The following is a 23169-nucleotide window of genomic DNA, read 5'->3' as shown; positions in this document are numbered from 1 at the left end:
ACACTGAATACAGCATTTTTTGAGTCCTGAAACCCCGCCCCCTTCACCAAAATGGTCGTACATAGCTTGTAGGATGCTTTCAGAGTGCTCCTGGGGGCTAGGGAGGGCAGAAATGCCCCCCCCCCGAAGCAATCTATAAGCCTGCTAAAGGTTATCCATGCTCTTTTTTTTTGGACAAAAAACAGACCCGTTTTCGTGAAAAACAGGCCGTTTTTTGCTCATGCTTCCACCCCCGCCCCCAGGAGCATTCTACAAGCCTCCTAAAGGCTATTCATGCCCTTTATTTTGGGAAAAAAGGGCCCATTTTTGCACAAAACGGGCTGTTTCTGGGAGGTTTGCAGAGTGCAAAAACATTTTTTTTTAAAATTGCCTCTTTAAAACCTTCCTGCATCTTATATTCCAGTGCGTCTTATACTTCAAAAACTATGGTATGTTACACCATGGTTTAGAACCATGTATGTACTCAGCCGTATGTATGTATGTATGTATGTATGTGTGTGTGTGTATATGTGTGTGTGTGTGTATGTATGTGTATGTATGTATGTATGTATGTATGTATGTATGTGTGTATGTATATATATATATATATATATATATATATATATATATATATATATATATATATATATATATATATATATATATATATATATATATATATATATATATATATATATATATATATGTTGTATTTGTACTGATAAATAAATAAAGGGAGACTAGTATAGATCTATTTCGAGCTAATTAGCTCTCATCAGCTAGCCATACCCTTACTGGGATTTGAACATACCAGGCATACCAGGGGTTGTAACACAAATATATATATGTGTGTGTGTGTGTGTGTGTGTGTGTGTGTGTGTATGTATGTGTGTATGTATATCCCCCCTTTCAGCTTCCAATACTTTTATTTAGAATGTACCACATTTGCCATTTTCTTGGTCATTCCTCCAAATTTGACAGTTCATTTTTAACCTTTCATGGTTTACTTGGATTTACCAATTAAATGTTCATGAGATGTTCACAAATGACCTATCTTATCATCCTCTATTAACAAAAGAAGAATTTTAAAAAAAACCTCTAAAACTAAAAGACCATTGTCTGGAATTCATTTTGATCTTAATTTTCTATCGGTATATATTTATTGTTTAATCATATATCTATCAATCTCTTTAGTTTTTATTAATTTTTTTTTTTAATACAACCTTATAAATAACTCAAAAGATAACCATACCTAATACTCCTTCCTTTCCTATTTTCTCCACAACTACCACCCTGCTAGACTGAGAGAGAGTGACTGGCCCAATGTCATGTTGGCTTTCATGTTTAAGGTAGGATTAGAATTTACCATCTATTTATTTCTAGCCAGGTGCCTTAACCACTAGGCTAAACTGGCATTCTTTATAAAGTTAGAATGTTTCATTCTGGTTGCTTCTACCACCCACTCTTCAAATTTAGAATCCTTATGCAGCTCTGGATGACTCAGTGGGCTCTGCTTATTCAAGCTCTTTCTACAAGGACAACTGTAAAGTTTTTGCTTATGTGAGAAGTTAGGCTACTGAAGTCTTAGGCAGGATGACTTTGATCTATAGCAGGGTTGTCAAACTCGATTTCATTGAGGGCTGCATCAGGGTTGTTTGACCTCGGGGGGACGTGACCAGGCTGAGTGTGGCCAGCTCTATGTCACACGTCAGGGTGATTGTAGTGGCCTGAGCACTCTGCCAGGGAAAATGAGTTGTTGCCAGCTGCAATGGCCTACTGCCACCCTCTGCCAAAGAAAACAGAATTCAGGAGGGCCATGAGCAGCCCTCGTGAGCTCAGTTTTCAGCTGCGACGGCTTCTTGCAACCCTCCCAAGCTCCATTTTTGCTGGCAGAGGCATGCAGGCAGTCCTTCGTTGTTTCCAGGGCAGCCCCAGGGGCCAGATTTAAGCACCCAGCAGGCTGGATCCAACCCCCGGGCCTTGAGTTTGACACCCTTGATTTATAGGGTGGTAAGTTCCTGTCACTCTTCAACCCATCAGAGAAAGTGGCTAGAAGTTGGTTCTTGATAGACCTTTGGTTTTTCATTCTTTCTGTGAGAATGGGCAAAACAAAGATTCGTCTGGGTACTCATCTTCTGACTTTAGAGGATAATGATTACATGGTTGGGTCTTCTGAAGTGGTTGACCCTAGAAAAACATTGGGAAGTCTCCTAAACTTTCACTATTAAAATCTTTTCTGCATCCTGAAAGATTCTATGTTTGGGAATCATGACACCCAGATATATTCATATAATATTATTATGGTTGCTTTCTTCCTCTGCTATATGGTATTTAGAGAAATTTGAGATGAAATGAATTGTGCTTTCTGTACCTGATACACATAAACGCAGAAATGTTATTTGGGGACGCACATCCAACTCCCTCATTGGCAAAATATGATTGACAAGAGTCCTGAAGGATATGACGTGAATGTATGCAAAAAGAGATTTCTTATAGTTCTCATTATTTATCCTACCATTTCTCAAATGTTATATTTAGGCAACACAATTGGAATTTGTAATAGGTACCGTGTTTCCCCGAAACTACAACATGTCCTGATAATAAGGCCATGCCATATTTTTCCTGTGGGCAAAAATATACGCTCCTCCCCCCAATAATAAGCCCCCTGCACAACCCCCCCTCCAACCAGGCAGAGCGCCACTCACCAACCTAGCGATATCCCGAAGGCGCCAAGCCGCAGGAGCCGGGGGGAGGGGGGGCAAAGGTGCTCACATTGCTTGCTGCCTTCGGGATACCGCTAGGTTGGTGAGTGGCGCTGTGTCCAGCTGGAGTGGGGGGTTGCCGGGCGGCTGCTCTCACGAGCAGCTGCCTGGCAACCCTCCTTTCCAGCCGGGCAGAACGCCACTCACCGACCCAGTAATATCCCAAAGGCGCTAAGCCGTGTGGCGCTCTGCCCGGCTGGAAAAGGAGATTGCGCAAGCGCCTGTTCCGCCCCCAGCTCACGTGCCTCCCAGCCTCACCATGACCTGGCCCAGCTCTCCCTGCAGGGCTAGGGCACCGCTGCCACCGCCACCGCCGTGCTCCGAAAATAACAGGCTTCCAAATTCCAGAGATCCACTGCCGAGTCTTCCGGCAGCGGCCGCTCTGGGACTACTCTGTATGGTTGTGGGCTGGCTTCCGGCAGCCAGCCCACAACCATAGAGCATAGTCCCAGAGCAGCCATTGCCAGAAGGCTCGGCAGCGGATCTCTGGGATTTGGAAGCCGGTTATGCTCGGAGCACGGTGGTGGTGGTGGCAGCACCAGTGGTGCCCTGGCCCTGAAGGGAGAGCTGGGCCAGGGCATGGTGAGGCACGTGAGCTGGGGCGGTACAGGCACTTGCGCAACCTCCATTTTCAGGGGTTGCCGGGCAGAGTGCCACGCGGCTTAGTGCCTTTGGGATATTACTGGTTCGGTGAGTGGCATTCTGCCCAGCTGGAAGAGGGGGTTGCCGGGTGGCTGCTCGTGAGCGTAGTCACCTCACGGCTGCTGTGTTGCCCTGCTACGACAGATGGAGCTACTCATGCACGTGCACATCGGCCAGCTGCTTCTGTAAGTAGAGCTAGGTGCGCGCTGGCCTGCTGCTTGTGTGGGTGGAGTTGCATACTGCACACTGACCTGCCACTAGTGCGAATTGAGCTGCATGCATGCCTCTCACGATCCAATTCCGAATAGACCACGTCCCAGTAGTGGGCCATAGCCGGGGGGAGGAGGCGGGTTGGGGACCCCTGTTGTAGTAGATGCCAGTTATTTAAAAATGGAGAAGAAATTAGAAATTTGATATGGATAGAAGAATCTAGGAATGATAAGTAAAAGACAATTTTTCAGGCAACTCTTAAACTTGAAGTTGTACAAATTTAAACTATGTGATTCCATGTTATAAAGTAGCTACCAAAACCAATAAGGAGACAAGCACCTGGAAATCATTCTGGTGAAAACCAAAAACTTCCTCCACCTGTATTATATATGAACTTTTGGAAGGCTTTTTTTAAAAAAAAAATCTTCCATGAGTTTTGGATCCAAGTCCATGTGATCTTGTGGCCTCAACGTGTGTGATATAAGGGCCAATAAATATGAGAAGTGCCAGTTCCAATCCATTACAAAACATAATTATTTCAAATACATTGCTCTACTTACCAATAAGGTGCATACATAAATATTCTAAAATTAGTAGAGAAGATTCCCATTATCCAAGATACAATTAGAACTTAGAGACATCTTTAGTGAGTTTATTAAAAGCAGATAGAATCTTACTTGTCGTCTTGTTGACGGTCTTCTTGATCACTAAATTCATCATCGTCTACCAAGTGTCCAAAAGGCTCAGAAGAAATTGATACCATGTTGGAAAGAATGACTCTGCTGTCACTGCTGCCAGTAAGTACTAACTGGTCATGGGAATGATTATAACGCACGTTCCAAACCCTTTAAAAAAAACCATGGAGAGCTGATGATGAATATTGTTCTCTTGAGTAGTTCCTATTGCATGTTGCAACTAAATATGTTGGAGATATCTCAAGTTATCAAAGCTCATATTGTGAACAGTGATCGATGACTGCAATAAAACAATTATTTGTTAAGAAGCAAGTTGACTGGGTTGATCAAATCTAGAGAGTATATGGTATATAATAGGTGAGATCCAGAATACCTGAAAGTGGAATATCACACGTGTACCACCAGAGAAGCTAATGCAATACCATCACTAAGTTTATTTCCAGGGATTTTCAGCTAATTTACAAGGCTTTTTATTCCTTTTATTCTGAGCAACCTAAGATAAAGTTTAATAAGTAATTAGCTGTAGAGCTTATGTTCCAAAAGAATGTAAATATAATTTAAGACATGAAAGCTCATGTAAACTCTGGCTGTCTCATCTCCACATCCCCCCAGAAATTGACTGTCTTATTCAAATACTTTAACCATTACACTACACTGGACGGTGGGATGTTTATTCATGAAAGAACTATGATGGATTTAATACATGCTACCAGGCTGAAAAAGAGGACACTCCTTTACTTTTGGCTAGGCAGCATGTCACAAGACGATCACATTACCTTTCCTGAGAGCATAAATAAGCCCCAGGGTCCTGCTACAAACTATTTTCCATTTGGGTTTCTAAAATTCTATTATACATAATCGACAAGGTTTGCTATCTGGGTAAGTGCTAAAACTATTTTTTGAGGGGGGGGACACCTCTAACCACTACTTGAACTTCTCGAACCCTCAAAAATAGTTTAAAGACAATCTAGGAACATCTTCAAACCTGCCAATCTACAGTAAGGGGAAGGAACACAACCAAGTGAGCAAATGACTTGTTTTATTGTATTTTTAAATATAACTGAGGCAATGGTGAAATTCATTTTTTTTACTACGGGTTCTGTGGGCGTGGTTTGGTGGGCATGGTGTGGCTTGGTGGGCGTGGCAGGGGAAGGATACTCATTCCCACCCCATTCCAGGGGAATGATACAGCAAAATCTCCATTCCCACCCCACTCTGGGGCCAGCCAGAGATGGCATTTGCCGGTTCTCCGAACTACTCAAAATTTCCACTACCGGTTCTCCAGAACCTGTCAGGACCTGTTGGATTTCACCCCTGAACTGAGGCAGAAACAAATTGATTAAGCTTTCAACTGGAGCAATAGTCTAGCTTCTTTCTATTTGAATTGGTATGCGGGCCTGGAGTGGAACTGCCTAGACTTAAGCCTGCATATGGTTTAGTACCTCGTCTTCATGAAATTTCCTTTAAGGAAGAAATGTTAATATTGTTAAACTAAATTCCATTAAAATATTATATTTCCAATGTTTGCATGAATGTATACGGAATACATAACATTTTCCCTGAAGTAAAGCAAAAATATAAATATAAGTAATATTTATACATTTAGTATAATACAAACAAAATATTTGTAAATATTTTATTAATTCAATCCAAATTATCCCCAGGCCTTTACAGTGAACTGTCAAAGTGTCCATTAAAAGGGAATTAGCAGTATTAATTGTGTTTTTAAGTTTACATATCATGCCAATGTCTTCAGATGTTCGACAACTGCAATAAAGGATTAATCTATTAATAAGAAAAGATGTTTAAAAGTTGCCTCTTGTACTAAATGACTTCAAAGTTCAGGGTTGTTTTCCCACATATATTGTTACCAAAAAGAATTGTGAAACATGAACATTATATCTCTTGGCAATATAAAAGTATTTCATTGTTAATCTTCTAAAAAAGAAATAACTACAGCAAGCTCTACTATAAACACATATTAAAAATACTTTTCAGTATGGGCATTATCTTCCTAGTAAGCATTTGTGAGCTTTCAAAGTGTTTATTTTTCTTTCTTTTAATAGTCTCTGATTCTTAGAGACTGCCTGATCAGATCACTGCGGTTTTTTTGGCAAGGTTTTTCAGATGTGATTTGCCATTGCCTCCATCCTAGGGCTGAGAGAGAGTGACTGGCCAAAAGTTACCCAGCTGGCTTTGCGCCTAAGGCAGGACTAAAACTCACAGTTTCCCAGTTTCTAGCCTGATGCCCTTAATCCAGGGGTGAAATCCAGCAGGTTCTGGAGAACTGGTAGCGGAAATTTTGAGTAGTTCGGAGAATGCCACCTCTGGCTGGCCCCAGAGTGGGGTCGGAATGGAGATTTTGCAGCATCCTTCCCCTGGAATGGGATGGGAATGGAGTATCCTTCCCCTGCCACGCCCACCAAGCCAAGCCATGTCCACCAAGCCACACCCACCACTGCCTTAATCATTATACCAAATAGGCTCTTGAAAATTTTTTTTAAATGTTAAGCTATATAAAATATTTGCTGTGCTAAGAAACAGATGGAGATTTGTAATCCAAGGTGAACCTCCCTATTTTAGAAGACAGGACAATAAAAATGGAATTTTAGAAAATTTCCAAATAAATTCACTTTACCAGTGGGAATGTTCTTCTAGTGTCTTCACTGCCTCGTTGACGTTTCTGGTGTCCCAGAATTTCACCTTGCAGTCATCTCCACAACTAGCCAGATAGTACTGTTTGTTGGGATTAAAATCTAGGTCCCGTACCAGCTGTCCATGAGCATTTTCTATACAATATATTTGGCTGTAGGAGAAACAAAAACAAAAAAAGATTCATCAAGAATAAATACATCTATAATGAATGCTAGGTAGGCTGCTAATAAAAAAAGAGGGGGGCATGGTTGTACTGCAAATTTATCTATGTCCTTTTAAGGAATGATTAAGGGATGATTTGTTGCATCTGTTCTGGTGGCAAGAACTTCACGCCTTTTAAAACTACCGTCTGAACTGAATGTCTGGGAAAAGACCATTTTTTTGTGAGCAAACAATCTGGGACCTCCCATTATATGAACACAGAGCTTCTGACACCTAGATACACACCATCATATCCATCACTCTACTCTGCATTGCTACAGGGCAGCAGGTAAGGGGAAATAGCTATTCATTAGTTTCTCATCTTTACCATACTGGCAGCATCCCCGAGAACTTGTATCCATGCCAAAGTCCATCTTCCATGTAGGAAAATGGGGGACAAAGAACTAATGAGTCAACCGAGATCGCCATATGTGCATGTCACAGTGCCAGTGATGAAATTCAGATGTGCATCACAGTAGATTTGCAGCAGGTTGGATGCCGGTTACAGAAACCTCTTGCTGGCACCGACTAAAAAGGGAACATGCTGTTTCCTTCTCACTTTATTGCGAACTTGGTTCGTTCTTCTGGCATCCAACAACAGAAGCAACTGTCAGTTTAAAAATGAGTATCTTGAAGTAGCATGGGACCAGCAACACAAAAAAATCTACAGGGTGCGTATGGCATAATTATAAGCTATTATTGCAATAATTCAGTCTTGGGAAACAATATCAGGATTGGGAGCTATTAAAAAAAAAGATACCAAGAATTTATATTTCTTGCCCGCAATTTCTAATAGTAAAAAGAGAAAATATTGGATGTTTTAATAAGGAACTTTTTAAAAAGTCAGTACAATCGATTCTCATTCTTCATAGAATAGGTAGTCCTTGACTTATGACCACAATGAAAATTCTGGTCCGCTGATGATACAATAACATATAGACTTAAAACCTGAAATATTCCTGTTGGGGATTTTACCAGAAACTTATAGTAAAGAAAATGTATATTTGATCATTCATGTTGCAACAGCAGCTAGAATTGTATTTGCACAAAACTGGAAAAGCAAAGAGACTCCCACAGAGGAGAATGTGATTAGGAAAATATTAGAATATGCAGAAATGAACAGATTAATACTGGCAATGAAAGAGAAAGAACAAACCGATTATTATATTATATGGGAATCATTTTATCGATAGTTAGAAAGTAAATATAAGAATTAAATTAGCTGTGTAAATGTGCATCAATAGAGATAATAATAATAATAATAATAATAATAATAATAATAATAATAATAATAATAATAATAATAACAACAACTCCGCCATTGCCGGTCCCAAGCCCGGATGAGAAAGGAGGAGGGTTGGGGTCAGGTTGGCAACCTGGCCCCATAAAAAAAACTCGCCAACCCATACAACATGGTGAAAGAAACGAATAAAAATTCTATACCGCATCGGTCGTCACGCGGGTTAACAAGGGCCGCGGCGGATGTTGAGGTCCCTGGGCATCCGTCGACAAGTGGGCTACAAGTGGACCAGCCAACAAAACGACAGAAATATTGTGCAGATGAAAAATATTACATCCTATTGAAAAGGCGATGAAACAATGGAGAACTGAGTTGGCAGTAGGGAATGAGAACTACGGAATGGTCAATATCAAGCGAGGAATTTTCCAGGGTGATTCACTTTCACCTCTTCTCTTCATCATCGCAATGATCCCACTATCAGTAATCTTAAAAAAAATGAAATTAGGCTACCAAACAGCCAAAGAAGCTGAAAAAATTTCACATTTATTATATATGGATGATTTGAAACTCTATGGAAAGTCAGAAATAGAAATCCAATCACTGACAAACACAGTCCGAGTATTCAGCACCGATATTTCAATGCAGTTTGGCATGGAAAAATGCGCCACTGTATCCATAAAAAGGGGCAAAATCACTACATGTGAGGGAATTGAAATGCCCAATGGCCAACTAATTAAATGCAATGAAAATGAAGCCTACAAATACTTAGGCATTTTGCAGTTGGATAACATCAAACATGGAGAAGTAAAAACTATTGTCAGGAGAGAGTACACCAACAGAGTTAGGAAAATTTTGAAATCTAAATTAAATGGTGGAAATACAATCAAGGCCATAAATACCTGGGCAATACCAGTTATAAGATACACAGCTGGTATAGTTAACTGGACACAAACTGATTTGGACATTTTGGACCGAAAAACCAGGAAACTAATGACAATGCACTACAGTTTACATCCACGTGGTGACACTGATAGACTATACCTGCCCCGAAAATCAGGTGGCAGAGGATTATTACAAGTGAAGCAAATAGTTGAAGAAGAAAAACATGCACTGGCTGATTATTTAAAAGAAAGTCAAGAACATCTATTAATCGAAGTAAAGAACAAAAATTTATTGAAGGCCCAACAGACGAAACAAGAATACAGAAAAGATGTGATAAAATCAAGAATGGAGAGTTGGCAGAACAAAGCATTACATGGTCAATTTCTGGAAAAAATAAAAGATAAAGTGGACAGTAAAAAAACTTGGTTATGGTTAACAACAGGTACATTAAAGAAAGAAACAGAGTCACTAATCCTGGCTGCGCAAGAACAAGCTATCCGAACAAATGCCATTAAGGCCAAAATCGAAAAATCCTCTGATGATGCCAAATGCAGACTCTGCAAAGAAGTTGATGAAACTGTTGACCACATACTCAGCTGCTGTAAAAAAATCGCACAGACTGACTATAAAATGCGGCACAATTCAGTGGCACAAATGATCCACTGGAATTTGTGCAAAAATTATAATATTAAAACAGCAACAAACTGGTGGGAACATAAGCCTGAAAAAGTCATCGAGAGTCAGATGGTCAAGATCTTGTGGGATTTTCGCATACAAACGGATAAAATACTGGCGCATAATACACCAGACATCACACTGGTTGAGAAAAATAAGGTTACGATCATAGACATCGCAATACCAGGTGATAGCAGGGTCGCCGAGAAGGAATATGAAAAAATCGCGAAATACCAGGACTTAAAAATCGAAATCCAACGATTATGGCACAAACCAGCAGTGGTAATTCCAGTGGTAATCGGCACACTGGGTGCTATTCCAAAAGCACTGGAATTACATTTAAAACAGTTAAAAATTGACAAAATCACCATCAGTCAAATGCAAAAGGCTGCACTGCTTGGATCTGCACACATATTACGAAAATACGTTACGACGTCCTAGGCCCCTGGGTGGGGCCCGACTAGTAATTAATGCCAAATCCGGCGAAACAACTGGCCGCTGTGATACACTTCTGTTGATGCAATAATAATAATAATAATAATAATAATAATAATAATAATAATAATAATAATAATAATAATAATAATAATAATAATAATATTTAATTTATAGACCGCTCCCATTCCTAAACAGGACTCGGGGCAGTGTGCAGTCATATTAAAAGAGTATTAATACAAAATATAGATATACTTAAATATACAAATAGGTAAACGGAGGAGGTAGGATATGCACTGTACAATATTTGAATTAAAATACAAATAAACATTAAAATTACCCTTAAAAACTACCCAATGAGATGTTTGCCAGGAGGTTAAAAATGGGACTATAAATCAGTTAAGCCAGCTAATTGGAACAGGTGGGTCTTAAGCTTCTGTCGGAAGGAGCGGAGGTCGGTAATAGTTCTAATATCGGGGGGGAGGTCATTCCAGAGGGTTGGGCCCATCACAGAGAAGGCTCTGCTCCTGGGCGCCGCCCGTTGACACTGTTTAGTGGACGGCACCCGAAGGAGTCCCTCCCTGTGAGAGCGGATTGGTTGCAGGGATGTGTGAGGTGAGATGCGATCCCGCAGGTAACTAGGTCCCGTGCCATGGAACGCTTTGAAGATAGTAACCAACACCTTGAAACGCACCCGAAAAACCACAGGCAGCCAGTGCAGCTCGCGCAGGAGTGATGTTATATGGGAGTATCTTGTCCTCCCCATGATGGCCCGCGCGGCCGCATTCTGAACTAGCTGCAGTCTTCGGGTGCATCTCAAGGGGAGCCCCATGTAGAGAGCGTTGCAGTAGTCCAGGTGAGACGTCACCAGCGCATGAGTGACTGTGCGTAAGGCGTCCCGATCCAATAGGGGGCGCAATTGGTGCACCAGGCGAACCTGGTGGAACGCCCCCCTTGCCACAGCTGCCACATGGTCATCCATCGACAGCCGGGCATCAAGGAGGATGCCCAGATTGCGCGCCCGTTCCACGGGGGGGCAGTTGTTCGCCCCCTATGGCCAGCGATGGAATCCACTGGTTGAACCGGGGCGCCGGTAGCCACAGCCACTCAGTCTTGGAGGGGTTGAGTCTGAGTCTGTTGTCCCCCATCCAGACCCGAACGGCTTCCAAGCACCGGGACATCATTTCGACGGCCTCGTTGGGGTGGTTTGGGGTGGAAATGTACAGCTGTGTGTCATCAGCGTACAGATGGTATCCAACCCCAAAACCACAGATGATCTCACCCAGCGGCTTCATGTATTTGTTGAACAGGAGGGGAGAGAGGACCGACCTCTGCGGCACCCCGCAAGTGAGTGGCCGCAGGGTCGACCTCTGCTCCCCTGCCAACACACATTGCGTCCGTTCGTAGAGGTAGGAGCAGAACCACCGCAAAACGGTGCCCCCTACTCCCAACCCCTCCAGCCGGCGCAATAGGATACCATGGTCGATGGTATCGAAGGCCGCTGATAGATCTAATAGGACCAGGATAGAGGAACAGCTCCTATCTCTGGCCCTCCAGAGATCATCCACCAACGCGACCAAGGCCGTCTCCGTGCTGTGACCGGGCCGGAAGCCGGACTGGCGCGGGTCTAGATAGTCAGTTTCCTCCAGGTGACGCGGGAACTGTTGTGCCACCACACTCTCTACAACTTTCGCTAAAAAGGGAAGGTTGGAGATGGGACGATAATTAGCTAGCTCCACCGGGTCCAGGGAAGGCTTCTTGAGTAGGGGCCTCACCACCGCCTCTTTCAAGGCAACCGGCAAGGACCCCTCCTCCAATGAAGCGTTCACAAGACCCAGGAGCCAGCCTCGTGTAACTTCCCAGGATGCCAGTACAAGCCAAGAGGGACACGGGTCCAATAAACATGTAGTGGCTCGCAGTCGCCCATGTAACCTGTCCAAATCCTCGGGGGCAACAGAGTCAAACTCCTCCCAGCATGGTGCCTCAAGACTTGCTTCCGACGTCTCCCCTGGTCCACTGAAGGGGGCCCATCCACTCAGGATCTGAGCGATTTTGTCCTGCAGATATTCCCCAAACTCCTCTGCTCTACCCTGCAGAGGGGCTTCCCGCGGCCTCTGTGATAGGAGGGAGCGGGTCACCCGAAACAGGGCAGCAGGGCGGTTAACATAATTAATAGAGCTAAATAAATTAAGAAGAGGACTGTTATAGTATTAAATATTTAAGGTATTGGTGTTAAGCTGGAATAGATAAATAATGAATATGATTGTAAATTTGAATTGTTATTGTATGAAATATTTGTACCCAGACGACATACTGTTTAATGGCAATGGATTTATATTATAATAAAAATTATAATAAGAATTATAATAAAAAAAATCACAACTCAAAAAAAAATCTGATCCACTGCTAAGGAAGGTGGTTGTTAAATGAGTTGAACCCGATTTGACAACCTTGTTTTATCAGTTGTTAATCACTGCAGCTATGAAATGAACCATGAGGTTGTTAAGCAAATCTGGATTCCCCCTTCGACTGTGCTTGTCGGACATTAGGCGAGTAAGTGACAAATGGCAATTTCATTTATCCCAGGACTCTGCAACCACTATAAATACATGCCAGTTGCCAAGCACTTGAACTCTGATCGATGACTCCGATCATATGACTATGGGGGTACTGCAATGGTCGAAAGGGTGAAGAGAGGTCACAAGTCAATTTTACCAGCACTGGTGTAACTTCGAATGGTGGCTAACGGAATGGTTGTAAGTCAAGGACTTACTTGTAGCTGTGTTCCATAAAGTCACCACAAACCCTGAATCAGAGAATATTGAACCAAACAGGACAGTTGTTTTCAGCATGAGAGCTGAATCAAGAAGGAAGAGTGTCAGCTTGGAACTGAGAGTGATTTGAACTTTCCGCTGCCCTGCGCATGTCTTTGAAGGACTATGAAAGCACCACAACTATCGATGTGGGTGTGAGTGTGTCACAATTAAATTTTAGCAAAGAGGTGAATTCGCAAATATGGAATCTGTGAATAATGAGGACTGACTCTATTTTTAAGGAAGAAAGAGAAGCTGGAAAAGGTGAGAGGGAGAATCGCCAACATACCCATGGGGTATCGGTTCCTTTTCAAGAACTCACATCCCATACATTATTTGTGGGTTCTTACTGAAGTATCTTGAAATCCAATCTGTGCCAGGAAGTGACAGAAAGAGGAATCTTAATTCTTAATTCTGACTATCCTGTTTTTATTATTCTCTAAGCTACCATTAGAGCTTTTCAAGATGAAGGGGGAGAGGAAGAAGGGAGTTTACCTTTAACAAATAAATATCACATAACCTCTTCCCCAAATGATGATAAACATGCAATTAATAACACTCTGAGTTTGGCCCTTTTGTATATATCCCAGACTATGCATAAATTTTCAGCCTGGAGGTAAAATTGGAAGTAGAAGAGACAATTGTTCCCTTTTGTAGATACACCCCAAGTCAAATCATTTGTCTCTACAAAAATCCATACCATGCAGGGTCAGGTCTGATTATTGCACGATATAGTAAGTATAGATGTTTTCACTCAGAAATATCAAAAATATTTTATCTGTGTTCGGTATAACCTGGAAAACATCCAAAATCAAAATGTAGGTATATATGAATGCATGTATGTGTGAGGAAGATTTAAGGAGAGCTAAATACAGGTAGTCCTCAACTTACAACCACAACTGGGCCAAAAATTAATGTCGTTGAATGAAATATTTGTTAAGTGAGTTTTTGCCCCATTTTATGACCTTTCTTGCCACAATAGTTAAGGGCATCATGGCAATTGTTAAGTGAACAGCTTGCCTCCAGAAGTTGTGAATGCCCCAACACTGGAAGTCTTTAAGAAGATGTTGGATAGCCATCTGTCTGAAACGGTATAGGGTTTCCTGCCTAGGCAGGGGGTTGGACTAGAAGACCTCCAAGGTCCCTTCCAACTCTACTATTGTATTGTATTGTATTGTATTGTATTGTATTGTATTGTATTGTATTGTATTGTATTGTATTGTATTGTATTGAATCTGGCTTCCCCATTGATTTTACTTGTAAGAAGATCGCAAAAGGTGATTAAATGACCTTAGGGCATTGCAACTATCATAAATATGAGTCAGTTTTCAAGAATATGAATTGTGATAAGGTGACTATACAGATGCTGCAACAGTCATAAGTGTGAAAAACAGTCTTAAGTCACTTTTTTCAGTGATGTAACTTTGAACGGTCACTAAATGAATTGTTGTAAGTCGAGGGCTAACTGTATGGCATAGGTGCACACAAAACAAGAGAAAGATAAATCTTCCTTTGCATTTAAAATTAAAATTCCACACAAGTGGAAACTACTTTTTCCAGAATGGATCAATCCTATATTAGTGAAATAATAGTTGGAGGAGAAAAATGAGAATAATTTTAATGCACTCCTTCATAAGCGACAGCTCAACCACAAGGGTCATTGTAGTATCCTGAAGCTACTCCCCAATTATTTCCTTTATTTGTCTATCTGGTATAGAAGCATCACAAGGAGACCTATAGAGCTTTCCAAAGATTGCTTTCCAAAAATGGAACCAGGGCCCACTCCCAGAGAGAAGAGTTCAGGAATTTCCAGACACTGAAATGGAATTGGACATTCATTTTGCCAATACAAAAAAAAAATCATCTTTTTAAAAATCCAATCAACTCTGGTGAGACAAATTCTGAAAACCATGAAAAGGCTGGTGGGCCACTTGCACTCTGTCGATTACATAGGAATGGAAAAGCTGCCTGTATGAGAATACTTAAAGATAAACTTAAACCATAGTTTAACAGTGTGTGTGGCTATAAAACAGAAACATGCAGTTCTCCAATTCTACCACTCTGTCCATCTGGAAGTCCATTTGCTTCAGTATATCCCATGGTGATTGAGGTTTTGCTTCAGTATAGCCCATGATGCGTTAAGTGATACCATGACCACCCTCTCTCAGTGCCTAGAGGCTGTTGATAATGAACCCTAGCAAGATAAGATGGTTCTGAGTTTGGGGTTCTTTTGCCCGTGGAAAACTGCCATCTTTAGTCTTGGATAGGTGGCACTGCCTCAGAGAAACTTGGTACATAATTTAGGGCTTCTCCTGGACTCATGACCCCTGCTCAAGGAGCAGATGGCGGTCATGGCCAGGAGGGCCTTTACTGAACTGTGGGGTTGTGTGACAGTTATGTCCTTTCCTGGACCAACAATTCTTGCTCACAATCACCCATGTCTTAGTCACCTCCCATTTTGACTTCTGCAAAGCTCTATACCTGGTGTTGCCCTTCAAAAATAACTGGAATCAATTGGTTCAAAATGCAGTGGCACCACATGGTTTTGTACAGGCCTAGATATGCATATGTGTCATCTCTCCTGCAGGGGCTGCACTGGCTGCCAATTTGGCTCCAGGTCCAATTCAAAAAGGTAGTTGTCACCTAAAAGCCCTACATGGCTTTGGACCAGGTTATTTCAAGGGCCATCTTTTCCCAATCCATCAGAACAGGGATGCAGATAGGTCCCCTCCATCTGGCAGGACTCTTTCCATGGTGGTTCCTTCCCTGTAGAATATCATCCCTACAGAGATAAGGTTGGTCCCTACTTTGACACTCTATACAGATCAGGAATTACAATGCAAACATGTTCCTTTATATCAGTGGTGGGTTGCCAATTTTTTTACTACTGGTTCAGGCACGCTCCACGTGATACTTCTGCGCATGCACAGAACTGCCCGGGCGGGTGGGCAGAGCCTCCTGCCACCACTACTACCTGTTCGCCCGATCTGGACCGAATCAGCAGCAATCCACCTCTGCTTTATATATATTCAGGACTAACCTCAGTCACATTATCGGTATGAATTCTCAAGGCTACAATCGCCTTGAGAAGACAAGGAATACAATAGCGTTCTTCAAATACTTGAAAGGCAGAAAAACTTTTATTTTTAATTTCAGGATGCAAAACATGGAATTACTTATTTAATGTACAGTAACGCTGATTTCCATGAATGTTAGAAAAAAACTTCCTAACGGCAAGAACAGCTCAACAATGGAAGCAGTTAGTCAAATGGGGAGGGGGCTTCTTTACATTGAGCAGAGGCTAGTTAACCATCTGATTTTAATTGGATTCTTGCACTGAGAAGGAGTGAATTCTGTCGAGTTCCAGCTGTATGATTTTAGGATTCTAACAACGTGCAAATCTAATCAAGCATACCACAATAAAATGAATTAATTTTTTAAACCCAAGCAATTAACAACAGAAACCAATTAAAAGCAGTGAAGGCTAAAATATCACCAAAAGATAATCTAAAAATACATACACTACATTATTTGGGTTGGAAAATTAGTCTACTCTAACTTATTCTATGTATGTATAAATTTGAAGGCTGCCCTGCAAATTTAGATGGTATGGGAATAACCTGATATTGTCACAGAATACCAGTACTTCAGGAGTTGTTCTGGAGGACATTCTCCTCTGCAGCAACAGGCACTGTATATTATTAATTTTATTATTCATGATATTATTATTTTATATACTGGTGGAATCACCTTGACTGAAGTGGTAGGTTGGCAGGTAGAGATAGATGATAGAGAGACAGAGGGGTGGACGGACAAGCAGACAGGCAGAAAGGCAGTCCAGCGGCAGCCAGGCAGACTGCCAGAGTATATCTCCCGCCACTCCCCAAAAAGTCAACACCTTTATTTTTAAAATTTAGGAAGCTTGCGAAATCAGCATCTAGAAATTGAGGAGGCCAATTAATATTGAGCTAACGTGTGTGAGGATTTTATTGCCATTATTGTTGCTGTTAAATATCTTTAATATATTTCTACAACTCTGTGTGGGCATGTGTCGGTATGTATCCACACCCACAGATATATGGTCCTTTTGTCCTTGTTTCACATATATTATTTGGCATGTAGCTTTTGCAAGCCATTTAAGTTTGCTTGAATGAAGGACTGCAAAGCAGTACGAATAAATACATGAATAACAAAAGCTTGGGAGCATGGAGCAGTCTTTATCTGGAGAGCAAAACAGAATTAATCTTCCAGGGGAGATGGGGAAAACATGGCTGAAAGGCCTGTTTCCACTAGAGCATAGGAGAATTGGGAGTCTAGGAAAACCATCTCTTGCACAAGCTCTCTTCAAGATCTTGTGGCCCAAGACAAGAAGAAATGAAAGAAAGTCTAGTCAATTGCTAAAGAGGCTGCCAGCAAAGCCAGGGTAGGAGAGAGAATACACAAGATAAGAAGATGTCATGGACTGGCTAACCATTTTGTTTAATAATGACCCACCAAACACACATGTGCACATGGCATTGCTATGCATGCTCTTGCAGAAAACGAAGAGAGAGAGGGACTGAAAAACACAAAGCACTTTAAACATGCGTTTTTAGCATTTCCTAATTGAACTGATGTGTCTGTGTGTGTGTGGGGGGGGGGGTTCTATCAAGAAGCTTAATTGGAAACAATGGAAATACACTCCTCCCCACGAGCATGCAGGAGACATAAAACTGAATTTAAAGGCATCTCCCCTTTAAGGCAGGAGAAGTTATTACAAGACATCCGTCTTCCAAGGCTAGTGATAAATTACTGTGTGCTAAGGGGATAAGCTGTATCTTAAAAAAGCTGGCACAGACTTCTGTTGTCATGGCAACAGATGTGCACAACATCACTCCTCTGCTTATCAAAATCACAACTTGACCAGGAAAGGAGTCCTATATTTCTTATACTGAAGTATTAGCTTTGCTAGCATTCAAAATTGTGATATGTTGCAACCCCAACCTTAAATAAATGTGTACCAAGAAGCTAGCTGTTAACGGAATGGAAATGCCTGGTGTGTTATCTTACACCATCAAAATCAAATAGAAAACGGAAGGGGTGTTTTTCCTTTATTAAAAAAAAAAGGGGGGGGGGAGGAGAGAAAAACTTTAAAAAAGGAAACAGGGCATCAGAGTCAGCCAATGTTTAAATCCAGATCCAAGAGGTAAGGCTGTGTTGGTCTGTTTTGAACCGTATCAGCTGACTTCAAATGACATTTTATAAAATACTCGCTCAGGGTAATCTATTTCATTTTATCTAATGGGAGATTTATTTATTTACTTCAGCCAGAGAGGAAGGGGTGCATCTCATTAGATGTAAGGATAAGGGGAACATAGGACAGGTTAGTTATTAAAAAAAGCAATTGCAGGTGAAAATGTGACAGGTTAGTTATTACAGCTATGCCAAGCCTGCAAGCTGGAACAGCTACTACAGTAACCATTACTGCTGCCCATATTTTTTTAAAAAATTGAAACCGAAGGATCTAGCCGAAAATATCAGGGTAACTGACTGGTGTTTTGTTTCAAGGACACAAAGAACCATGCTTCTTACTTCATAGTGCGGATATCCCATCCTCGAATGGCCGTGTCATTGGCTGTGGCAATCTGGCTACAGTTGTGATGAGGACTCCATTTTCCCGATGTAAACTTCAGCTGTCCTTTTCCTTCCAAGGTCACTGAATTTGACAACTGTGCATCAAAAAACAACCCAAATCAGCATCTCTAATAAAAGGTTAATCTGAGCAATAACAGCAACGGCAATTTAAGAGGTAATAACAAGCAGAGCAACTTGAATCTCAAAATCACGGAATTATTTTTATGTTGGATTACAGTTCCAGTCTAACATTCATCACTAATGTCATGCAGGCCGTGTGTTTGCCTGTTCGGTACAACTGTATGCATACTCTAAAGGACTATCTAGAAATACTGTTTTCTTTTTCTTCCTTTCTTTTTCTTTTTGTTAGGTACTGCAGGACTAAGAAGTGAAAAAGGTCTGACAATTATGCTTTAAACACAACAACTTTGGTCTCAAACAATTGATTATATTGTTGTTGTTGTTTAATCTCAATCATTCAAATATTAGATGTGGACTACTCTATTGTCCTTCTCAGTGGAGAACCTATTTAATAACCTGTGGGATGATAACCTGTGGGAATCAGATTTGGGATTCCATCAGTGTGCAGAGAGGAAAGTAGATGTCCCTAAATTATTTTTTAGCAGAATCTGTTTTGTGGGGTCAGAAAGCTTCCACACTTTCCAGTCCTTCTTGGTGTTTTCTCTCTCCAAAGTGAGAGATTACACATGCCCAAGGCGTAGCTCAAACTACTTCCTTAACACAGCATGTTTTTAATGCCAATGATAAGCCTGAATTATGAAATATAATTAGCTCATTATATTCATTAGACAAAATGTTGAAGGTAGAAACAATTATCTACAATGGAGCCAGGCACTGTGAGCTCGATTATTGGATTACTTTTTGTCTAACGCTTACCAGCACCTAAACCACAAGTTTTTACAGAATAGGAGAATATGGAATTATAAATCTGTATACTTGTATCTTCCAACAGATTTGCCTGGGCATTCCAGATAATGTGCTTGTACACCCATACAAAAGTTGGTTTATATATGATTTTGCAGCATTTAAAATGTTTGAAACATTTGCAATCTAAGCCACAGTGCTAATTACCACTAAATTTACTTCTTAATATTGAATAATATTTTCCATTTCTACTCATCCCCGTTTCATAGTATTATTCTGAATAATGTGCATGCAAGTATATGGGCATACACAGAATGCATTGAAGGTCTATATAGACCTTCACTTTGTATTGTTGAATCCAATTCTACTCCTCGACTTACGACCACAATTGAGTCCAGAATTTCTGTTGCTAAATGAAAAATTTGTTAAATGAGTTTTGTGTCATTTTACAACTTTTCTTGCCACAGTTGTTAAGTGAATCACTGCAGCTGTGAAATTAGTTAGTTATACGGTTAAGTGAATCTGGTTCCCCATTGACTTTGCTTGTCAGAAAGTAGCAAAAGGTGATCACACAACCCCGGAACACTGCAACCGTCATAAATATGGGTCAGTAGCCCAGTGTCTGAATTTTAATCATATGACTATGATCACAGCTGATAGTTTAGGACTATCACACTTGAACATAGCAAACACTGTTTGAAATACTTTGGACTAGATATTTTATCATTGCCTACCATAACATAGACAAAGTTACCATCCTAAAAATAAACAATAGTTTATTTTTAAAAGCTAGATTTTTTTTCAAAAAAATGCTATGTTATTTTAAGGCAAGAAACAAAAACAAAACAAAAGGAGAAGTTTAGGGACAAGATAGCTACATAGAAATGCCCTTAAAGTGGGAGTATGGGAAAAACACTAAGTCTTTGCTCAGTATCTGCAGATAGATCTGCCTGCAATACAGGAGTGGGAGACAGGAATGAGCAACTTTCCATTGGCCAAGGTTACTCGAGCTATTTGTGGTGGGATTATAGCAGGAATGAATCAAGGAAATTATGGAAATAAGGAGCTCTTAACATTTTTGTAAGGGATGGAATACAGGGATGAATGTTAATAAGTAAGCCCAAATAGTTCATTAACCACAAACCATAATGCCTTCAGAAATAATACTGTGGCACTTTAAATAAAAACTATTTCCTAATCTCTGCGCTCTTCTATCTCCCCATCTGTATCACCATATTCAAACCTACATTGGATTTTATACCCATAAAGAAAGAAGATAGAAGTATGACCGTAACATGAGAGCTATAGGAAGGGAAGATGTTCTCCAGCTTCTGCAAGACACAAAAATCTATGATCGTAGAGAACAAAAGTTGATCTGGTACAATACTGCTCAGTGGATCCTAACAACTTACATATACTATGAAGCAAAAATTCAATTCAAAATTCAATCCACGTATTTTGAAAATCAAAATCCTGAGGTGACTGAAGTTTAAATATTCAGGTTGTAATGCCCAGCATGTATAAAGAACAGTGACATTCCATTGAAACCCCCAAATTTGGTGTTGGACTGAACACTGCTGGATAGAATCAGGAATCTCTTTATTTCACCCAAGGAAAGAAATATAATTTTCAATGATTTCCTCTTCCTCTTCACTTTTGCTCATTTCATCATTCCTTGTTGCTGCAAAGCCCAAATTGCTATAAAGAATCCTTAACCTCCATGAAAGATTTGTGACGAAACACAGTGGAAACACAAAAGTTCATTGTGTGAGGGGATCTTGGTCATGGATGTTAGGATCCAAATTATTATTCCACATCCTGCACATCAGTCACAGTTTTGTAATTTCCTTTAAAAATGTTTGTGCCTGTGTCAGTGAACAACCTTTGGGTGATGCTTCATACCTGGAGACAGGAGGAGCATGACAGAATCTCAAAACATAGAAAGCACATCTACAGGATTTATTATCCATCTTCATAATTAGCAAACCATCAATTATGCACAAGGGCCGAATGTATGGAAATAATCTTAATTTGCATAATCAGTTAAGCACAGAAGTCAGCGTTCCAGGGCACCAAAGCTGGCGCAAATCTTTTTTTTTCCCTTTTCTTTCCCCCCCCCCCCCATTTAATGCATAACACACAGAGAGCCTTCACTGACAGAGAGATTGTCCAGGCAACTGTAAATGAAATGAACAACGAGTTAATTTGAATCTTTTAATTTGGAGGAACTGCACAGCTAATGAAAGAAATGTGCCAGTGATCAATTCCTGTTACTGAATCCAAGCGGAGTACATGCCAAAGCCAAAGAGCTTGAGGTTCAGCAAAAAAATCCTTTTTCCATTAAGCGCTATGAGTTATGACAGACTGGAGAACATCCCAAAGGTAATACTGATATTTGATACAGATTGGAATTAAGGAGAAATATGGTAACTTTGAGATTATGAGCAAAAGAATCTGCTCGGGACAGCAAAAGCCTAATTAACATTCTAAGAACCATAAGCCAAGGCAAGGCAAAGGAGCCCGAGGGATGGAGAGGAAGGACAGGAAGCGCAAGTATGTCTATAACATCCTGACACTTCAATCAGACAAGAATGTTGATCACTGCATGCAAGCAGATTTTACTCTAGAAGGGGAATTGGCCAACAGTTGGCAAGGGAGAGAGGGAGCAATTGATGGAAGAAGCTCTTGTAACACTGGCAACCAGTAGAAAAGAGCCAAGAAAGCTTTCTGGATAACCAACAAGCAGGGTAGAAGGTGGGCACACAGGCTTCCACTCACAAGGAAAATCTTTGCATCTATGATGATTCCACAGCTGTTAGGAACAAGATGCAGTTTTTCAACAATAAAAACAGATTCTCACAATTCTTGAAACTATTTATCACTCTTCTGATAGACCTGAACTAACACACGGCAATGCTTATAATGTCTAAAAATGTTAGCAATCTATTTAAATAGCAAACATATTCAGGTAGGCAAATACGTCAAATATTGGAATACACTCCTTACCACAGCCTTGGTTGAACTTTCTTGCAAATCCCATAGAAGGAGGTGATTATCTGCCAGAGAAATCAGCTTTTTCCCATCTCCCATTGGTTCCCATGCAACCCTATAGGCACAAAATGAAGCAATGTAACTCAGAGAAGTTCAAAATATTCCCGTGTTACTTCTGGCACCCCTTTAATTTAAGAAGACAATAGGTAATCCTCTTCTTTTGTTATTATTCTCTACAGCAAGAACGTGCACATGCCATCACATTTTAAGTTAGCAAAATAAAGTTGAGAAATTTTTTAAAGGTTCTTTTAAAAATATTTATTTATTTATGCTATCGCCAAATTGAACCTGAAACGAACACCTTTAAATTACACTTACGTTCCACATAACTAAAGGTAATAACTTATACGATTTTCCACCTCACTCCATTTTAATGTCATAGCAATAAATTTATGCAATAGATTTGGGACAGCCTAAATTCACTCAGTACA

General features: G+C 40.7%; 1 protein-coding gene across 2 annotated transcripts in view; it reads right to left on the bottom strand.

Annotated features, from left to right (window-relative positions):
- The window catches only part of EIPR1 (EARP complex and GARP complex interacting protein 1), a 68704-nt gene that overhangs the window by 5751 nt on the left and 39784 nt on the right, over positions 1–23169 (bottom strand). For both annotated transcript variants that reach the window (XM_081940603.1, XM_081940604.1), the window contains 4 exons: positions 22694–22793; positions 18761–18897; positions 6927–7094; positions 4271–4438 (listed from right to left, as the gene is read on the bottom strand). In XM_081940603.1, the coding sequence (XP_081796729.1) occupies positions 4271–4438; positions 6927–7094; positions 18761–18897; positions 22694–22793 (573 nt within the window). The remainder of the gene's footprint in view (positions 1–4270; positions 4439–6926; positions 7095–18760; positions 18898–22693; positions 22794–23169) is intronic.

This window comes from Natrix helvetica (genome assembly GCF_964273705.1).
Source record: "Natrix helvetica genome assembly, chromosome: 2".
In the NCBI taxonomy this organism is placed as follows: domain Eukaryota; kingdom Metazoa; phylum Chordata; class Lepidosauria; order Squamata; family Natricidae; genus Natrix; species Natrix helvetica.
Note: the sequence above shows the minus strand (reverse complement) of the source record. Positions and strands in the feature narration are given on the sequence as shown.